This window comes from Clytia hemisphaerica, unplaced genomic scaffold (genome assembly GCF_902728285.1).
Source record: "Clytia hemisphaerica strain Z4C2 unplaced genomic scaffold, Clytia hemisphaerica genome assembly, whole genome shotgun sequence".
NCBI classification, from domain to species: Eukaryota; Metazoa; Cnidaria; class Hydrozoa; order Leptothecata; family Clytiidae; genus Clytia; species Clytia hemisphaerica.
Genome location: NW_027104274.1, coordinates 1,253,472 through 1,274,774, shown reverse-complemented (window position 1 = coordinate 1,274,774; position 21,303 = coordinate 1,253,472). Strand labels below are relative to the sequence as shown.

Here is a 21,303-nt window from a genome sequence, read left to right as displayed (position 1 = left end):
TAAACTCGTCTCAAGTCAAGTGTGCTGTTCTTGTCAAATTTGTTTAAATTTTTGCCATTGTATCTATATTTGAATATTTATCCGTTGCTGACTCTGACTGGAAATTGGACACTCCTAACCGCTTCATCCCCTGATTGTAAATTGATTTTCAAAGTTGCTGACCCTGACTCGAAATTGGACACTCCTAACCGCTCTATCCCCTGACTATTGTAAATTGATTTTCAAAAGTTTTGAATGGATTTTTAAGATTTTAAATCATGGAAGAAGATGTTCCACTATTTTATGTTGGTAAAAAGTTCAACTCGTTTTCCGAATTGGAAATAGACCTTGAAAAGTACAAACAAAGTCATCATGTAGAGATGTACATTAGAAACTCAAGGACAGTTGAAAGTTCTGCAAACCGTGTGACTAAATCATTAAATCGGCAGTTGAAATATTATGAGGTGAAGTATGGATGTGTTCATGGTAGAAGAGAATTTGTCGCCCGTGGTGCTGATAAAAGAAAAAGGCAGTAAGTAAGTAAGTACTGTAGTCTTCATATGCTTAAAGATACGGTGACGGTGCAGCAGCAAGAGCCTTAAAAGAAAGGGATGTTTATTAAACATATAATAGCAATTGTATATTTACAGTATTCTTAGGTTCCAAATAAATGAGGGGGATGGAAAATTTTCGACATTTTAATAAACAAAGGGCTCTTAATTGCCGGGGGGTTGGAAATTCTTCTTCTGAAAACCCAAAATATAAAATATAGGCTAAAATCAGGCTATTTAGAGCAAAATAAGGGGTCTTCTCTTTGACAGCTGAAGATATTCTTAAAAATTGATAAACAAAGGGGTCTTAATAAGGGGGTTTGGGAAATCTTCAAAATATTAAAAAGCCGGTGGGGGGGGCGTTTATTTGGAACCTAAGAGTACCATTCTATTAAGAGTTATTGATTTATTTCTTATCGTCGGCATGAAAAATATGAGCTATCTGTTTGGCTAAAAACGTGTACATAAATGCTGTATTTCATATATATTGTACCGTACAAATACCTTTTACTAACGGTTTTTCCGAAATTTCAAATCAAATATTTGATGCTACAATCAGAATTCAGTGTGAAAAGTAGGTAAAGAAAATGTAGTATACAAAAATGAAGCCACTTACCCCACAACCATCAGATTGAAAGTAAAATCTATCGCTAGATTTCTAAAAAGTACAGTCCTCAAAAACAAAGGAATCGCTTGATAAAATCCGTCATCACGATTGCGGCGCGTTTTAGGCGCGTTCTGGATGGGAAATTTGTGATTTCATCTTTTCTTGCCTGGGAAATGTTAGAGATTCTTCTCTAGCCCTTCGGTCTTTAAACTCAATGGTAGTAGTGCTGTCTCAAAAAAAAGACGATTAAAACTCTTTTATTAACAATAAAGGTTTATTTTCTAAAAAGAGTTCGAGTACAAAATTATATTACTTTTTTATAAAAAACTGTTATAGAATATAAAATAATATAAAATATAAACATGGAAAAGATCTTTCAAACTTAAATACCGTAAATCACCGATTAAGCGCCCCGCTTGAATTAGCGCCCCGCTCGAATAAGCGCCCCCCCCCATTTAGTTAAAATAATTTTATAAGCGCCCCGCTCGAATAAGCGCCCCCCTCCAGGGAGGGGCGTATATTCGAATTGGTTGCCTAGGCTAATTGCCGGGATAAGAATTTCTCTTCAGATGATTAACAGTCGAAAAAAAATGGAACAAAAATAAAAATCAAGGTCTTTTAGCTTTCTTTTTTTTCTGTTTCTTTTTCTTCAGATTATCGTTTTTCACTTTTACAAAGCAGGGAAGTTTCTTCAGCTTGCTTTTAGTTATATCATTGATAATCTTTTTCTTCTTTTACTTCTCAACTCAAGCAAGACTTGAGCGAAAAGTTTATCGTCGGTATAATTGCAGTATATTTAACAGGAACCACAAGGCCGATTTCTCTTTTTCTTTTTCCAGTGACTTCTGCCATCAAATTATTAAGTTAAGTTAAGTTAAGTTTAAGCAGATTCCGAATTTGTTGATATACGAATTTCTGAAATAAAAAAATAAGCGCCCCGCTTGAATAAGTGCCCCGCTTGAATAAGCGCCCCCCTCAGAGCCTGAAAAATTAAATAAGCGCCCTGGCGCTTAATCGGTGATTTACGGTATATCAGATTCAAAAAGTTGGTCACACGTAAGAAATATTAGAATTTTCAACACTGTAATATTCACAATTGAATTTATTCTTAACAAGCTTGTCAGTCAATCTCGTACCCAGAGCCACTTCCACCTCTTTTGGATTTAACCAATGGATGTTAGTGATAGGGCCTGGGCTCGAGCTTGCTTGTCACTTGACGGTTGGTTATTTTTTTTTAGAAAATAAAACCTTCCTTTCACTGTTAAAAATGTTTTTTTTTTCGAAATTATTCATCGACCCAAATCATTTATTTTTTCTATTGTTTTTTATTTTCATTTACTAATAAATTATATCTTTTTAAACTTTATACATAGCAAAAAGGAATGGGGATAATCATCATCAAGGATAGATCGGATTGACCTCAGCTTCTTCTTCTTCTTCCTTTTCATTTTCCCCTTCTTGTTGTTTTTCTTCTTTACTGATTTTCGAAGCTAAAAATTAAATGAAATAGAAAACATTTACATTAAACCCTCAGACGCCTTGCGGAGACGCGTTTATTTGAAGAGGGGGAGCTTTCATTGAAATGATTTCCTCTAGGGTATTGATATTACTAAGGTGACTGTATTGGTATTGATATCAAAGGAAGGATTTTCAGACATATTTTATCAGTTGGGAAGAAGTCCCAAAAGGGAGGGGAGCTTATTTGCCCCCCTTATTCAAAGTAATACAATAAATATATTTTCTTGAAACAAACTTGGTTACTGAAAGTTGCAGAGATCTTTTATCCACTCATCTATTATCCACTATCATACCCTCACTGTTCAATTTATATGCATGTGTACTTAGGTATGCCATGGTGATGGCGTGGTATCACTTTAAATTTAGCTCAAGAGATTTTATGACAAAATTATGATTGACGCACACAAAAATATTATCTTTTGATTAGAAATTCTCACAGTAATCTGGTCTGGTTAAACTATCACAGTCTTCAGACTCTTTTCAAAACAATACAAGAGCTGGCTTTATGGATACATGGATGAACTGATATGAGAAAGGGGACAACCAGCTTTCTAAAATTGTGAAAAAGGATGGTCACCTCCTTTTCTCAGGAACCCAACACACTGGAAGAATTGGCTGAAATATCGTCCCCAGTTGAAAATTATACTCCAATTTTCGTCCCCGGTGAAAATAATCAAATGTAAACAAATCTTTGAGGTAAAATATTGAGCTGATTTTTCCATCCCCACTGAATTTTCTGGCTTCAAAGCAGTAGAATTCAAACCCTCAGCCATGAAAAACATGGGAATATCAACATACATCCAGCTTCAGACCATTATTATTACCCCCACAAGCTACTGAAAAAATTCTATCGGGTCTATGAGAAGAGGGTGTGGCAAAAGAGGATAGATTTTAAAACGCCTTACCATTCAAACAAACTTTTGGACATTTCTGATTCAATTGCACGAAGTTGCTGTCGCATTGATCCTTCTCGTAGATTGGATTGTTACATTGGACTCCGTCTTTGGTGCATTTACAGACTTTGCAATCATCATCTTGCCAACGGTTTCCTATGTAGAATTTTAAAGAAGAAATTAAAATTATGTCCAATTATAAGTTTTCCAGAAAAGAAAATAAAGAGAAAACTGTCCGGCGAAATAAGAACCACAAAGGACCTATGTTTCTCTCTGAAAAATGGACTTAGTATTTGAACCCGAAATTGATTAAATATCACACCTGATTGACGACATAGAACTCAATCGATTGTCATAGATAAAGAATTATCTTATTTAGAAAACGAATCAATATGCTCGTTCTGTAATCAAATCTTTATTGAAGGTTATGTCCAATTTGGCTCAATTTAAAATTATTTAGCGAAAAAGATCTTGAAACAATACTGTCTCGATGCACCCGGTAAGATTCCTTTGGACACTGCGGTTGAAGTTGTAGCCAAATATTAATGGATATGGAAATATTTCTGGTTTTGATACGTGGGGATTTCTAATCTATATTGTTTACAACTTAGAAATCTATTGATATCACAGGACAAATTTTAAAGCATATTATATAAGTTTTAGAAGAGGTCTCAACAGGTCAGATAGAGAAATGGTTGTGTCTCAAAAAAATACATGTCTCACCTTCAACGAATTTTCGACCATCCTCTACTTCGCAGATGAGTTTATTTTCGCAGACTGGACAACAAATTCCTTTTACTTTGACATGTTTCACACCTTCGTCACATTCTTCAAGAGCACATCCAGGTGACATACACATTGGGCTGCCCATGAAACAGAAACACGATGTGCAGCCGTCACTCATTGTCCATTTGTCCACTGTGGAAAGAAATCGAGTAGAATTTAAGAAGATGATGAAAGTTCCGCTTATGTTTAGATTATTGATGCAAGTGGAATGACAAATGTAAGATGCTCAAGATTTGAATGTTCAGCATTTTTTAAAGTTTCCTTTTTGCATTCTCGTGGACTTACATGCATACAAAGTTTCTAAACGCTTTTTTCAAAAAAGAAATCCAAAGAATCTTGCGACTTTTTGTCTTTATTGATTAGAATGAAGTAGTATCAACTATCTGAAGATTTTTTTTTGTGAATCATGAATACTCAATAAAATAGTAGAATGTCCAGGACTGTGAAAGTTGAAATAAAAGAAGTTTCCGGTGAGTAAAGAAGCAAGAAAACTTACTTTCTTTGTAATATGATTTCGACTCTCTATCCCAACATTCTTGTGTGACGCATCGTGGGCAACATTCACCTTCTGGTGTAACTGGGTCCTTACACATAACTGGTGCACAATCTTGAGTTGCACAGATGGTTTCACCGTGTTCACACGTGCATGAAGAGCATGCGTCAGGCTTCCAGTTAGATTTGTGTGGTCGGGTAGTATTAGTTGTCTCATCGATACAGTCTTTAGGTGGTGGTGGGACACAGATTGGACAACATCTGTCTTCCTTTTGGACTAAGTATTTTGGATCACAATCAATTTTGCAGGATTCCAAAGCACAAAAACGTTTTCCTTGGTCACATGAACAATGTGCACATCTTCCCTCCATCCAATTGTCTCCATCTTTGTAAGTTTCATTGGTGAATGGGTTCACGCAGGCCGATGAGTCGTCCAATGGGGCCGGTGCAAGCTCTGTAGTTCCTAACAGGACCAATAGAATACACGATAAAAGCATGCTTGGATACATGGTATCAATAACAGTTTTGTAGAAAAGTGATTAAAGTTTTCTTTTGTGAGTTTGAGCTTTCCAATGACCAACAACTAATGATTTAGCTTATTATCTGCCCAAAGCTTTATAAAATTATTTTAAACCTCTACTTTTTATCTACAGAAAGTCTCTCTATGGTAAGGTCAAGACCTTAGCCTACGCTTTTTTATAGCTTTTTTACTCCATCAGATTCAGGCATACGTCATATGAGTATGACGAAATTTTTTTCTTTAATGTTTACAAAGACAACAAAAAGTGATATCATGAAATTTCTTTCACAAATTAAGACTTTTATACCGGGAAAAATTGGAACCTTATAAACATTTATAAAGGAAAATGCAAATAGAATTTTTGCCATAATGCGTTTTCAAGATGGCAAGTAATACCCTGATCAAAATCTCAAAATCATAGAGAGTTTTCCCACAATGAATCAAATGAAATAGTTCACACTCCCCATGAAAAAATTCTTATAATAAAATATGTTTTGATACTAAATAATAATATTCATGTCAACAGCGTCATTTTTGCAGACCTTGACATTTTTGTTAAATGACGACGTCAAGTGTCTGTGACGTATAGTGACGAATTTTTGGCTGACTTACGCATATTGCGTATCAACATTGAAATAGGACCAAAAACAAGGCACTTGACGTGGATTATAAAAACACCCACATAGGTCTAAATAAGTGATTTGCGTTTTTCGAGGAGGGTCGGCAAAACTGTGAGGAATTTCTAATTTAGTAGAGATTTAACTGAAGAGACACTTGAAAAACATTATTTTGAACGTGACTTAAGGAGAAGTGAGAAATCCTCTCTAGGAATGGATTAGATGAGGCATCTATTTTCAAGTAAGAGTAAATACTGTAAATACTAATCAAATAAAATGACAAGCTTATTGACATTTTAGGGTAAGTATGGGATCAACAGGAAAGTAGCACAATCACAATTACTAAAACGGACGATTGCTATCATTAGATTGAGAAGTCTGAATGAGATTGTGTGAGACTTAAAATTTGTCTTTAGAATTCATTGGAATTCATAAAAATTTGTTTATTAATTTCAACTGACAAAACCAAAAAGAAAAGGGAACGGAAAATCATACACCACTGTCTCGCAAACCCAGTGGGACATTTTCCTTTAGTGGGAATAACAATTTATATTGAAATCCCAATGGTGATAGAAATTTTATTGGTCCAAGGTTAAGAAATTCAGTGGAGATGGTTTTAGAATGCAAACATTGATTTTGGAATAGGGATGAAATCCCCGGGGGGGGGGGGGGGGGGGGGGGTACTAGGGCAAGATGGATTACGGGGATGCTCCGCTGGTCAGGGTACCTTTTTTAACCTCCACGAGTCCCAGGTAGGGTCGTAAAAACACCAAAATAGAAAAATCAGTCCCTCGTAGGGTGCCTTTTTTTGGAAAATTTGGGGAAAAAGTAGAAAATTTGAGAAAATTTTGGAATTTCAGTCCCATTCAGGGTCACTTTTTTCGCAAACTTCGAGTCCCACGTAGGGTCCATTTTTTCGAACCTCAGCAGAGCACCCCCGTCGGTCGGCAAGGGTAGTACCCCCCCCCCCGGGATGAAATCAAATCTAATTTACCAGTGGGGCTGAAATTCTAGGATATCTACCCACCAGGGACGAAATTGTTGCCAAATTTTCTAGTGGGCTGGGGACCCAGTGGGTTTGTGATAAAGGGATGTATGTAATTATTAATGTTTTGTAAATTCTCTGGGTTTATGAAAATTGCAATGAATGATTCATCAATGAAATTACCTTCTTCAACATCTCCAGGGACTTCAGGACCAACTTCTCCTTCTGTTGATAAAAAAAAACAAGTTGAGATATCCAGGGAACGAAATACCCTCGGGTGAATATAGCTCTCGAAAGAAGAGCCTTTGGGTTTCTGTATTTCCAACCGTGGTCACAACCATAAGACAGGAAAACGTTGGATCAAAAATATGACCTTGGAAGAACTACGAGTTGCTTATCTCTAATTCTATCCTCAAGGGACCAAGACTTTTATGCGAATTATAGAAAGTATTTTAAGCTGCCAATATTTTAATTTGAATTAAAGAAAGATTCTAATTAGAAAGAATATACTGTAAAGTTGTCCTAGGCTATTTGGAGCTATTGATTAATAAACCTCCTTCTCACAGACCCGGTAGGATTTTTCAGCCAGCGGGGTAAAAATAATGGACTAAAACGAGATGGGGATTGATATTCCCTTATTTTTTATGCCTGGGGATTTCGATTCTTTCGTTTTCAAGTCAGAAAATTCAATGGGGATGGACAAATAGCTTTTTGCATTCTGGATTGTTGTTTTTTTATCATTTTCAGTGGGGACAAAAGTTGGAGGATAATTTTTCACCGGAGACGATATTTTGGCCAATTTTCCAGTGGGACGGGGTCCCAGTGGGTCTGTGAGAAGGGGATGTATTATTGCAGTAAGATATTCTCCTGATGTCCATTTCGGGAAAATATCACTTACCTCCTTCAGTAGTGTCTTTAACGTGTTCTGCAAATGGAAAAGGGAAAATTATGACAATAATATCAGGAGTAATCTTGTTCGAAAGCTGGGTTTCATAAAGGAGGTTTCCTTCAATTCCTCATTTTACTCTATTTACCCATTTTATTATTGTCGTTCATACGGGGGGTATGAAACTTTAAGTACCAAAAACTTATTCTCAACAACGTAAGCAGGTCGAAAATATAATCGAGCACTTTTGCCACTGAACAAAACCTAGAATAATGGTATGTACCTATTTCATATAAATTTCAAAATTTCGATACAAACTTTTTGGCTAAATTTAATTTTTCAAGAAACATTAAAAAAAATTTTTATTTCCATTCTCACCTTTCAAAAACATTTCGTTGTCATCATAGCGGTCAGTTTCATTGGTCAGCGAAACCATAAAATTTGTATCTGTGTACAAATCACCTTCTTCGAAACCCATACCCTCAGAACACCATCCTTTGTTCAAAACAGCTGAGATGGCAAAAAACTCGTGTAAATCTTCTTCGATCGGTTTAGGTACGGTAAATTTGTATTGGTAAGTAGTTTTGATTTCGACACCAGAGAGATCGAATTTTCTTTCTCCGACAAGGAATGAACTACCATCAGCGATTGAAATATCTTCCAATCGGAGTTTGATACAAGATCCATTTGGTAAAACCCCGAGTTCTTTTTTGAATTCAATTTCACCGGTCAAGGTGATGGTACGGTTTAGCTCTGGAAATAATAAATTTTTTTGAATGAATGAAAAACAAATATATCAGTGATATGAAAGTATTTCCTCGCTTTTTTAACAGTGATGAATCGATTATCAAGCCTTAAAATTGTTATAATACCACTAAAACAGTAAAAAGTGTCATTTGGACTCTTTTTTAACTCTTTCTTAGACGGTAAAATTTGATAAAATGGAGCTCTTTCACTTAAAAGTACCGACTTCAAATCGAATGTATGTATGACTCACCAAGAGAAACATTAGGTGCTGCACCTCCATATTCTTCAAATCCTCCAAACTCTTCTTCTTCTTCCTCTTCATCATTATCATCGTCACTTCCTTTGATTTCTGAAAATGTGGAGATTTGGTTTTAATTCCAAAGAAGCCTCAATGCTGGACAAAAGGTTGGTAGACTTCTGCAATATTTGCAAAATACTTCAATATCGATCAAAAACAAGTTCCCAAGAGGCTTTGGGTGCTTTCCAAACCCATTCAAAGCTGTTCAAAGTCACAAAGTCTTTGAAAGTCACCCACTGCAGTCTAACCGCAAGGGCAAACCACAAGGGCTTGATTAACTGGCTTACACCAGTATCAAAACGTTGATTTTTTGCTTGTGGTTCCCTCAAAAACAATTCAAAAGCAATGCAACGACTTCAAAAGTGTTTTTCTTAACTTCCATCCCCTTTCAGACACATAGAAGAGTCATTTTGCTCTATTTCTCATCATTTTTCACTGAAATTTCATTTGTCTACAACCTTTTGTCCGGCATTGCTAAAGCTCATTCTCGAGGCTGTCAGAATTAAACCCCTTATAAGGTTTTTTACCATGTCTATTATAATTGCCAATTAAAGTTGGCAGAAAGTTGGCTGTCTAAAGTCAATACATTACCCTCTTTTAACGTCAATTAAATGGCTTCTTCTATTTTTTTCAAGCACATATTTTAACTATCAACCTTCTACTCACTTTTGCCTACCCTAAAAATCAGGATAGACATGGCAGAAAGTCAGCCGTCTAAACTAGAGCAAATAGAATTAAACCAGCGATGACCAATAACGATGTTTTACTGACAAAAAAGTCCGTCTACATTAGGTTTCAGAAACCATGTCAATGCACTAGACCACTCAGCGCTAGTTTAGACTGCCAGCATCCTACCCCAATTGCTAGATTAGGTAAAAAGTGGACAGAAAGTTAGCAGCTGCTATTTTTGCTTCAAAAAAGCCATTGAATTGACGTCAAAAGAGGGTAATGTATTGACTTTAGACAGCCAACTTTTTACCAACTTTAACTGGCTCTTGAAAAAGGCAGGGCAGAAAGAAGGCCGTCTTAAACAGAGCTCGATGCACTTGACCACCCCCTCCCAAAAAAGAAATGTACAAACTTAAGGCTAACACAGACTTCCCGTGGAAGTGTGTTCAATTTTGAAGTCGTCTAGTCGGCCATGTGGTTTTCTATTTTACATTGGATTTTCGAACGTTCGAATTTCAAGATATTTTAACACGCTTCCTTTATATGTGATCCCCTATCCTGTCAAGTAGTTGGAGATCAGTGAAGCTGACCCACTTCAAATAATATTAACTTACTAGTTACGTCAATATTAACAACATATTCATTCTCATCTGTCGTCAATCGAACATGATTCAAATGATCGGAGTAATAATCGCCAGCTCTTAAGCGTAATGAATCATCACTACATTCTCCATGTAACAAAGCTACACTGACATCGTACTGTCCGTGTAAATCTTTCTCGATTGGTTTTGGTGCAACGATGGTGTAATTCAATGTGGTGCTGTTTAAGAAATGGTTCATGAAATCAAATCTGCTTTCTTTGACGACAAAACCATCAGCATCGGCAATGGATGCATCTTGAAGAATGATTTGTAAACACATGTCTTTCAAAATGGTTTGATGTTCTTTGAATCGAATGTTTCCAGAGATGGTTATGGTTTTGTTCTTTTCTGAAAATAAAAGATGTTTGATTTGATAAGAATATTAGAACGAACTCATTTAAAATCCATTTAATACAGTAATATGGGTGTTATATATGATGTAACGATGATTGTTTTTTTATCAGTTTGTTCCTTCCGTGAATTTTTGAAAGGAGAAAGTTTTCTTACCCAGTGTGACATTGTAAGCAACACCAGGTGTGTATTCACCAGTGAATGGCCCACCATCTGGTCCTCGTGGTTCATCACCTGGAAGTTCTGGTTCTAAAGTTAAAATTTAGTTTTCTATACATCTGAATGTTGTTGCCAAAATGTTCAGCTAAATATTTTTCAATGGTCACTTCTTGTTCTGATAAAATACAATCTCTTAGATTCTTGGCAACTTTGTTTCAATCATTTGACATTATCACCTAAGTAGTTAAAGGATAGATAGATAACTTACCCTGGTCGCCGTTAGCAAGCATTTTCAACATTTCTATGAAATAATGATAAAAAAACGAAGTAGGAAAAGTTTTGTATAAAGTTGAATTTAGCTGTTTAGGTTGTTGGTGCTTTTTTGTTTTTTTGTACTCACTATCTAAGGTACTCTGTGACAATACATCATTATTTATCTCACTTTGGTTAATACAACCCTGTCTCGCAGTCCCGGTGGAACTTTTTTCCTTAGTGGGGGTAAAATACGTATTGAAATCCCAATGGGGATAGAAATTCTATTACTCCAAGGGTTAAAATTCAGTGGGGATGGTTTCGGAGCACACTGAATTACGAATGGGGATGAAACCAAAGTCAATTTCCTAATGGGGCTAAGATCCACTGGGGATGAATTTTTTGCCAAATTTATCAGTGGGGCTGGGGTCCCAACGGGTCTGTTACACAGGGGTGTTTTTTTTAAAGACTAGTTATTTCTTTCAAAAAATCGTTCGTTTTTTCATTAATGGTTTTTTATGTATGAGCGTGCTGATTATTTCATTTAACCTTTTGTTGCTTCTTCTAATGGCACACAAAAAAGGTCTTCTGCATGTGCATCCTCCGTCACCATTTGGAACATCACGCATTACTTTCCTCTGATCGTGTCGACACATTACGTTGACTGGTGGGCACGCTGATACACAACTGAACCCATTTGGCGAGGTACATTCACAATAACCTGAACAATCTTTCGATAAAAATTTAACACCAATTTTGTGACGTTCACCTTGGAATACACATTCGTCTTCTTGGCTCATTTGTATTTGTGGCGCTTGAAAATGAAAACGATTTGAATGTGTGGATAATGATTATGAATGAATGAGGAGCGTAGAAATATGTTATGCCCAATTGGTTGGTTTTCAAAAAATAAATCTGTCTTTCTGACATGCAGTTATAGCTAAGGTAACGATATATAATAGCATGCACTAAGGTTTATGTCTCAATTTCTGTGCTTTAAGCCTTAACTGTTCACCATATATATTTTAGCCTAAAAGTTGGTCAGGAAATTTTAGCCCATATATTAGGGGGGGTTGTACTTTTACGGTGTGACGGGATTGGCCCTTTTTTTAGTACGGTATTATGGGATTTTACGAAAAAAAAGACGGGAAAGACGGTGACGGTATTTGGCCTTATTTTTTGTCATTATGCCGGTATTTGAACCTGTACAAACCGGTGTGACGGTGTTATCATTTTTGTCAATTTTCGGGATTCCGGGATTCAGCAAAAACTTTGACGGGAAAACGGTATTTCGAACCCTTACAACCCCCCCCCCTATATTACATATGGGGATATGATAAACAGAAAAAGAATTACGTCAAAAGATTCCAGGGGTGCGGTTTTTTAATTACCCTGTATATATTGTAATATCTATAGGATATTATTTGGGTAATTGTGGGGAATACGGACCAGGGGATGGGTTCTTATCAGAGCAAAATATATGAGATAGGTAGGTATGCAGGCTGCAAATAAACTTGATGCGCTAAAAGTTACATAAAAGAGGAATCGGGTCTCTTAAGGCCGGTCTCTCCACTTGCGCGCTGCGATCGCAACTTTGGTTTCAATCATTTTTGCTTGGAGAAAAGATTACGTCATAAAAACGCAGCGCGCGCTTGGAAAAAAAGTTGAATGTATTTCAACTTTTTTTTCAAGCGTGCGATCGTTACGTCATATCGCACCAATGGAGTTGCTTCATTTTTCTTTTGACCAATAGCGTGGAAGCTTTGCTCGAAGAAGAGCAATCGCAGCGCCCGCAAGTGGAGACCGGCCTTAAAGCGATGCCACTTTGCAACGCTCCAAAATACTGATCTCACTGAGGCCATTCGACACAGACAAGATCTATCATAGCTCAGATCTATAACCCTACCCTTGTCATGTTCTAGTTTATAGGTACATTTGAACAGCAAAATTTAAAAAAGCCTCTTACCATCTTCCGTAACGGTTAAGTTTCGCATGCATTCAGTCATTTGACATTGACATTGTGGATATTTAGCATGTGGTTTGGCGACCTCCATAGCTATGGAACCTGATTCACATTTAGTATCAGTGATTGGACACAAAGGTGTACAGGAAACTCGATCATTGCCAAGACATAAACATTCTCCTTTGCAACCCTTGTTTGCGAACCGTTCGCGAACGGAATATCTTTTTCCTTCGAAAGTACATCCTATGGACAAAGTATTTAAGTTGATTGAACAATCTGCAACTAAATTTAAATCTGTTTTTTGACATTCTAAATGCCCATGGCGTGAATACAGTACAGTATATGCTGCTCTGCCATCCAAATCTCCTGAGTGAATATAGTTGGACAGAAATTCTTATTTCTTCACATATGTAACTCAAATTTTTCCTTAACTCGAACAAGTTTTACGGTTTCTTCATTTAACAATATCTTATAAATCTTGCTCAATGCATTATTTAATCTGATGATTTTTTTATCAATTTTCCCATCCGTTAAAAAAGTCATGTATGATCGTGAGATGCAGAAACAGAAACAAGAAATTATAACAAAGATGATCTAACCAGCAAATATCATTATTTTACCTTTTCCGAGTGTAAAACAACTTTGCTTTCATTAGTGTCGATTTCAGTGGCTGAAGAAGAGTGAAAAAGAAAATGTTAAAACTTCAAAACAAGAAATATAAATAAATACCTAGAAACAGGGAATGTATTAATCTAGCAAGCTAGACGACTAATTTATACATAGTAGAAATAAAGCAAAAAGTAATGAATGGAACAATTTTAGTCGTCTAGAAACCTTTGTGCACTAACTCCAAACAAAAGAAAAGTGTCAATATTGCAATTATAATTTTTTCCTGCTCAAAATAATTATTGAGAAAAAAAATATGTGTGGATTAGTGTATTGAAAGTTTTTAATTTGAGTTGATTTCGTTTTGAGAGTTTGTTGTTGCTTGATAAATTGTTTTCTCTGTATCTATAAACCTATAAGGCTGGAACACCGGATTCTTCCAGTCGTTTATACAAACTAAATCCCGTTATTAGTATTATTATTATTAGTATTGGTATTATTAGTATTACACGCATTATAAACGACTCCAGTCTAGGAAGGAATGTATAGAAACCTTTTCTATCTTTACCAACGTTCCCATAGTGAGAAAAAAGAAACAAGTTTTGAAGTTCCTAGCATGCCCCCGGGGGGCAGCTGGGCAAAAGGACCGACGGGTATGTGCGGGTCCTAAGGGTACCTTTTCCAATATGTTTAAAATGCACTGTAAGGGTCGGAAAAACTAGAGATGCACTGTAAGGGTAGAAATTTCAGAAAATTCTTGAAAAATCTAGATATTTTGACCATTTTTTGCACGAAAGGGATCGAAAATTTGGGGGAAAATGCACTCTAAGGTAGACTGGAGTCGTTTATAATGCGTGTGTAATACTAATAATACCAATACTAATAATAATAATAATACGGGATTTAGTTTGTAAAAACGACTGGAAGAATCCGGTGTTCCAGCCTTATAGATACAGGGGCTAGCTACGCAGAAACTTGCGTAGCGAGAAAACAATTTATCAAGCAACAACAAACAACTCTCAAAACGAAATCAACTCAAATGAAAAAAACTTTCAATGCACAAATCCACACATACTTTTTTTTCTCAAGAATTATTTTGAGCAGGAAAAAATTATAATTGCAATATTGACACTTTTCTTTTGTTTGGAGTTAGTGCACAAAGGTTTCTAGACGACTAAAATTGTTCCATTCATTACTTTTTGCTTTATTTCTACTATGTATAAATTAGTCGTCTAGCTTGCTAGACTAACTCTAAGGGTATGATTTTCACTGATTTTTGCTGCACTGTAAGGGTGCAATTTTAAAAGCCAATTTTCGGCCCGGACATACCGTCAGTCCGCAAACCCAGTGCCCCCCCCGGGCATTAAAGGGGCCCCCAGCCAGTGGTTTGGGTGAATGCGTGAATGGGCTTTTTACTTGTGTTAAGGCGTGAAAATCAAAAAAAATTGCGTGAATGCGTGAGTTGGAAAGCTTTGCGTGAACAGAACTTGCGTGAACCGCGAAAAAAACATTGGGTGAATGCGTGAATTCGGGAAAAGAATTTGTGTGATTGCGTGAATTGAAAGTCCGCTGGGGGGCTCATTAATAGAAGTTTATGCCATCAATATTATCTTGAAAGGCCAGCCTTCATTTCCTTATTTAATGATGCTAAAAGAAAAACTCTCCATCCTAAATAGATCCAGCTCTAAAGGTGTTTAATTTTCAAAATAAAATACTAACGTTGTGGTGGTCCTTGTGGTTCTTCTTTCTTCTCTTCTTCTTCACAAGCTAAAGTAAGTATGAAACGAAGACGAAAAACTTTGTTTAATTCTCAAGCATGAAGCTGGTAGATGAATTTGATAAGCTAAGCTAATTAAACTAATAAGTTAAGAGCATGAAAAACTTTCGTTGTACGTAGTTCAAGGTAAATTTAATTATGACAAATATCACAATCAGACCACCTGATTTAAGATAATTTTGGGAGAATTAGTTTCTCTAATTGCGGTCGCTTGCCGAAATAAGTTCTCGGCAAGATCGAAACAATTGCTTTTCATGTAAACTTTTTTGTGATTTTTAAAATTTAACTTCTGAAAATTTGTTGCCAAAAATGCTCAAAAGGGATTGATTGACCCTGTCATTCGATAAAATCATTTCTCGCAAAATTATGTTACTTGCCAAAATAAGCTATTGCCAAATTTAATTATCTAGGGATTGTTGCCTTAAAATTAGTTTCCTTAGTTTATACTCTAATATCTTAAAACATACCGTAGCAAATGATCTTGAAATCTTTATCATAAGAATCTTTATCTCGAGACAAGCTGACTCCGAAATGAGTATCGGTTATAAATTCACCACGCTTGATGACTTGCAATTTTTCCGGACATCGTCCCAAATGGATTCTAGCGGACACGGAATAGCGTCTCAATAACTGACTCTCAGCAGGTTTCTTAAACGCCATTTCATACTGGAACATATTGCTTGTATCGAAATTGGAAACATTGAAACGTTGAGTACCAATGACTGTTGATGGAGCGTCCATTAAGCTGACGTCAGCAAGAGTGACGTACAGGCATGACGGCGACGGTAAAACCTTTTTGACTCCTTTGAAATCGATTCTTCCTTTTAAAGTCATTTCAATGTCAGCTGAAATTGATATAAACAAATAAAGCTCAAACAATATTGTTCATTTAACGTTGACAAAGTTGAAGACATCAGACAACAAACCGATAAATTTCTCGCATCATGCTACCACGCAGGAACGCATTAAGCATGTCAAAATCCCGGTCTCTTAGGATATAAATTTTTAATTTTCTGCTCAAATATATACCTGTCAACCATCAAACATGGCGACTCCCCAGGATATAAAAACTTACATAAGATTGGTTTTCTTGGTTTTGGAACAGGCCACGACCATTCATCAGCAACTTTCTTGATTTTCAATTCTCCTGCAGATGGGTTGTGGTTGGAATACATCTCTTTTCCACACTCTTTCTTAGTTTGGAATCTGTTTCCGTTACCTCCACATCCACCGTAGATGAAATTCTCACATTTTTTGGTAGATTTGTTGAAAAAGAAGCTTTTAATGTATGCGAAACATGGTCCAGATTCTTTTGGTTTAGCACAGACAATATCTATAAAGAAGGAATATTACGTGATAATATATAATAAGGTGTTAGGAGTCAGTTGGTCAAATATGTTGGCGGGGAAAAATTTTTGCCATCTACTGACCATTCCATTACTTTTTTCCCGACTAAATTTTCAAATTTGTCACTTCTCCCACCCAAATTTACAATCTAGGTAGCTCAGCCAAACTAAGTTTCCAAAAGAAATTGTTTCGCGCGCTTTCGCTATCCCACAGATAATCTCGTAACTCGTTGTAAAAAACACTAATTTTGGTCAATAAGACGTACAAATATGAATTTAAATTTTCGAAGGAGAAAAATTACGTGGGTTGCCCTCTCAAAATGGTCCTTACTTTCCAACTAAGATTCCTTCTCCGATAAGGTAGTGGAATTCCTCTTACCTGCTTTTTCGCAGACAGGTCTTTTACAAGTACAGTGTGAATCTTTAATAGGGAAAGATTGTTGCTCTTCAATCTCATCTGATTTACATTGAATTACAGTCGGTGGACATAAGGAAACGCAATTAATTTTATCCCATCCGTCACACGAACATTTGCTACTACAATCTTCAGATATAAATTCTTCTCCAACTTTGAATTTTTTTCCTTGGTGATAACAAACCTCTATGGAGAAAACAGGAGAAAGAAATTATGGTACATTGCTGCAGAGTATAGTGTATTTTGGAACATCATAAAACGTGAACAAGCAAAGGGTTAAAAACATAAAAACAACACCCGTAGGAGAGTAGACACTGACCTTTATATACCCTGGACCAAGTTTCTCAATCCCAGCCAAGCAAAATCTTTGATCGGAGTTTTTTGAAAATTGGTACCCTAATGGCGGCACTACTCGATAGCGGTGTAAATGCATCGAGAGCGCTAGGTCTGCTTTTCCTCCAATTCTTTTGATCATGTAGCGGCGTTAGACGTTAATTTTTAACATTGCAATGGCTTCTTCTCGGGTACCAATTCAAAAAAACTCCAATCAAAGATGGCAGATATTGCTTGGTCCAGGGTTATATAAAGGTCAGTGAGAGTAGACGAGTGAGCAAAAATTCTACCTTTAAGGTTAGAAATGCGTCAAAGGATCTAAGATCACAAACTTTTCTTTTGAGTTAAGATGCAATGGTACAATGAAAAATGCATCCGTCCAACGGAAGTTTAGTGAACGAACTAAAATACTCTTTTGCCGGTTTCTTTTCTTCATAAACCTGTTTTTGAAGAATCTTACCTTTGCCTTTCTTTTGACATTTTCCCAGATTAGGGTAAGATGTAAGGTCATCAGATTTTCGTGTTATCATACATGAATACTCTTCCTCGCATTTCAAAGCTTCATCTGCAAATGGTCCAGTGGAGCATTCAAAACCTAACTTTGAAAGACATTCTTGGTTGAGACGAGTGACGAAAGCACCATTACTACAAACTCTGAAAACAATGAAAACAGGTGTGTTTTTTTCTCAGGACTTTGACGATAAAACTTTTTCTTAGTGATTGGTATTTTATCCAGCAGCGATAACAAAATCCTTAAAATACTTATCAGTATTTCAAGGTTAAAGAGTCCAGGTGGAGATTTCAAAATAATTTAGCGTGTAATAAAATATATGCATTCCGGGAATTCTTCAATCGGAGATAGACCTTTCAGCTGACTGATTTTCCGGTAAAAGGACCAAAACTGTGAAACAAGGAGTGATGTACTAGTAATCATAGGCGTGTAGCGTGATACCCTGCAAAATTTATGGATGAGAGCGGGTTTTTACGACACTGTAATTATTGTCTTTGTTTTATCAAAAGATAATGAATACTGTATGCCATAAACATCTGCACTCCCTCATAAATTTTGCAGGGTATCTTGCTACACCTATGGCTAACGCTAAAGTGTTTCTAAAAGGGGGAAGAATTCTATATTTGAGATTGTTGATGATGAGAAGGAGACTTACTCTTCTTGGCAGGGCGTTTCTTCGGTTCCAGCACGAACGATTTCTCCATGTTTGTATAAACCTCCTTCGGAGTTCTTGCAGCCTGAAAATTATCGAGAAATTAATTACAGTTGACGCTCTCTTATTCGACGTTCTACTATTCGATACGCTCCATTATTCGATAATATTTAAAGTCACCGTCAACAAAAAACACTCATAAACGACGCTCTACTATTCGATGGAAACTCGATTCCCCTTGAAAATAGAATTAGAAAGCGTCAACTTTAGTAATAATAAAAAAGACATATTGGGTTAAATAAGATTCACAAGAATGTCGGAGTTTTATCATTGTTGTTATGAAAGACAAAACATAAATTAAAAAATGGCTTTTACCAATAGAATGAGTTTAATTCTCTTCTCCGCACGCACGCACGTGAATTTAAAATAACGGATCTGGTACGCTTAAAAATTACGCATCTAGTAAAGATACCTTGGCATTTTCCGGGAACGTAGAAAAATTCTTTCTGTTGTTTACACATTTCTTTGTTGACGTGACACATAGTCCGGTACTCGTTGCCTTCCACATCACAAAAGAAGAGTTCGGGATCTCCGGTACAATCCATACTACAAACACATTTTGGTTTGTCATTATCGTCAATCACACAAGTAGAGAAATGATCGCAAATGACCAAAGCGCATTTCCCGAGACCAGGTGGTAAGATTCCTTTTGTTATCTCGTGTGGTAGGATACCTTTTGGTAAAAGATCTTTAGGCGGTGGTAATTGTGGTTTTGCGGTTACCAGCACCGCTAATACCAGTGGTATGGTGATTAATAATTTATTCATATTTCTGAAAACAAGAAAATAGAGAAATTTGGAAGAATGATGAGAAATGAAACAGGAAACGATAAAAAAGTTGCCAGAACTGTAGTACTTTTTGATAAAGCTTTTAGAGAGATGTGAGGATTAAAGTTATCGCGACGCTATATTATTTGATACGCTCTTTCGTTTGATGGAAACACAATTCCCCCTTGAAGATCGAATTAGAGAGCGCCAACCTCCAACAGGTATTTAGTCCCTTAATAAACGGTTACAGAAAAAGGTCGCATAATTCGGTGAAAAATCAAACTTAGCTGTATTAGTTACAGTTGGAGCAACTACGTATGCTCGTTCCAGTAGCAAAAATTGCTGTATATGAATATAGGATTAGATCTGGAAGCGGTACGACACATATGTATGTATAAAAAACCATAGCAGACATTCAATTTTGGGGTCTTCACGTATAACGCTACTTTGATAAAATCAACACGGCAAGTAATCGAATTTCCTTTCTTAAATTATAACGCTCGAATTTCCAGTCATGCAACCATAAAAGGGTAGATATTTTCCCATTACAGAAACTTTCCGTGTTTTAGTAGTGGGTAAAAAAATGGTCTTCAAACCATTCTTAATACTCTATGTAATTTACACGAAAAAAATAAAATAACCATATGTTGCTTGACAGAAATTTGCACACACCAATTTAGAACTGAGGTAATTTTCACACCTCTCAGTAAATTCATGAGAATAAATTCAATTCATGAGAATAAATTCAAGACCCAAGGAAGGAGGAGGCTATACAACTACCCTCAAAAGTTCTTGAAAAATGAGACACTCAGAGAAATATCAAATTCTCATCAACTCCATAATGTCATGACAAAAAGGTCAAATACTTTTAAAGTGTGTGTGCAAAAAGTCAATATTATATATCTCTCCTCCTAGTAAGAATTGCTATTTTTCGCAGATCAAAATATTATGAATGAAAACAACAAAAATTTCCGACCTACGTCAACATATCTTTTGAAAACATACACCAGAAATAAGATGAGTCAAAAAAAATAAAACTCACAATTTTCCGGACACGTCAGCTTCGTGAAATTGATAGCATGTAAGAGCCCCCCCCGGCAGACCCTTGATTCAAGCGATTACGCAATTTTTTTTCCAAATTCAAGAATTCACGCAAATTTTCGCGAGTTTTACGCAAACCTGATTGTTCGGGAAAAATCGAGGAAACATTAGAAATTGGGCGGGAAAAATCACGTATTCATGCAAAAAAATGGGATGTTCTGGAGTTTTTAAGATACTTCAGTAATTGGTCATTCGAAGTAATAAAAATGACACATTCTTTAGAAAAAGCAATAAAATTGTTGTATTACTGGTTAACGACCAACCAAATCAAGAAAGAGCTTGTAAAAACTCCAGCTTGTCCCAAAAAAATGGATCAAAAAGTAGATTTTCAAGTTCATACGCAAGTTTTTTTCAATTCACGCATCTACTTACTTTTTTTCAATTTTTACGCATTCACACGCAACCAAAAAGGTCCATTCACGTATTCACGCAAACCGCTGGGAGGCATGTAAAGCGTGCTAGCTCACAGATTTCTCAACTGCAATACTCTTTGTAAACGCCTTCGAAGACGTAGATAGGTAACCATGTCTCAAACACATATTCAAAATTTGTATGCCACTCACTAACCTTGACAGCCCTAATCTCTCTTAGGGTCTAATCATATAAAAAAAGTAAAAGAAAAAAGAGCCTTAGAGGTAATGAATGGAAATGTTAAATGATGGTGATAGATTGGGAATGGTAAAAATTTGAAAATGTGTACACCGTTCAAAGCCACTGAGGGTCATTAGAGGGGGGGGTTTCAGGGGGTACCCGATTCCGCAATTCCGCCAATTTTTTCTCCAATTTCCGTCAAACCGTCTTAAATTGAACCAAAATTCCGT

At 36.3% G+C, this 21,303-nt stretch overlaps 2 protein-coding genes across 6 annotated transcripts; both read right to left on the bottom strand.

Annotated features, from left to right (window-relative positions):
• Positions 1-1,390: 1,390 nt before the first annotated feature.
• On the bottom strand, positions 1,391-13,179 carry LOC136816793 (uncharacterized). Of its 5 annotated transcripts, XM_067073118.1 has the most exons (13): positions 12,918-13,005; positions 11,501-11,765; positions 10,968-11,000; positions 10,697-10,789; positions 10,163-10,537; positions 8,832-8,930; positions 8,213-8,587; positions 7,847-7,873; positions 7,132-7,173; positions 4,831-5,289; positions 4,272-4,466; positions 3,561-3,704; positions 1,391-2,627 (listed from the first exon to the last, which is right to left on the bottom strand). In XM_067073118.1, the coding sequence occupies exons 2-13, from the start codon at positions 11,571-11,573 to the stop codon at positions 2,536-2,538; spliced, it is 2,007 nt and encodes a 668-aa protein (XP_066929219.1). In that variant the 5' UTR covers positions 11,574-11,765; positions 12,918-13,005; the 3' UTR covers positions 1,391-2,535. The 5 variants fall into 5 exon arrangements, with proteins under 5 accessions (XP_066929219.1, XP_066929221.1, XP_066929216.1 ...); XM_067073120.1 differs by lacking the exon at positions 10,968-11,000 and having other exon boundaries at positions 12,918-13,179; XM_067073115.1 differs by lacking the exon at positions 11,501-11,765 and having other exon boundaries at positions 12,918-13,179.
• Positions 13,008-19,387, bottom strand: LOC136816806 (uncharacterized). Its single transcript, XM_067073132.1, has 9 exons — positions 19,027-19,387; positions 18,558-18,639; positions 17,852-18,045; positions 17,023-17,244; positions 16,373-16,630; positions 15,765-16,142; positions 15,240-15,287; positions 13,535-13,584; positions 13,008-13,157 (listed from the first exon to the last, which is right to left on the bottom strand). The coding sequence occupies exons 1-9, from the start codon at positions 19,379-19,381 to the stop codon at positions 13,008-13,010; spliced, it is 1,737 nt and encodes a 578-aa protein (XP_066929233.1). The 5' UTR covers positions 19,382-19,387.
• Between the last annotated feature and the right edge of the window lie 1,916 nt (positions 19,388-21,303).

Excerpts from the sequence above, each read along its gene's own strand:
- LOC136816793 (XM_067073115.1), bottom strand. The coding sequence starts at position 13,005 with ATGGAGGTCGCCAAACCACATGCTAAATATCCACAATGTCAATGTCAA. Across the intron at positions 8,588-8,831 it reads AGCACCTAATGTTTCTCTTG|AGCTAAACCGTACCATCACC; the intron begins GTGAGTCATACA and ends TATTATTTCCAG. Across the intron at positions 3,705-4,271 it reads TGGTCGAAAATTCGTTGAAG|GAAACCGTTGGCAAGATGAT; the intron begins GTGAGACATGTA and ends AATTCTACATAG.
- LOC136816806 (XM_067073132.1), bottom strand. The coding sequence starts at position 19,381 with ATGAATAAATTATTAATCACCATACCACTGGTATTAGCGGTGCTGGTA. Across the intron at positions 17,245-17,851 it reads ATGTCAAAAGAAAGGCAAAG|AGGTTTGTTATCACCAAGGA; the intron begins GTAAGATTCTTC and ends TTTTCTCCATAG. Across the intron at positions 16,631-17,022 it reads ACCTGTCTGCGAAAAAGCAG|ATATTGTCTGTGCTAAACCA; the intron begins GTAAGAGGAATT and ends CCTTCTTTATAG.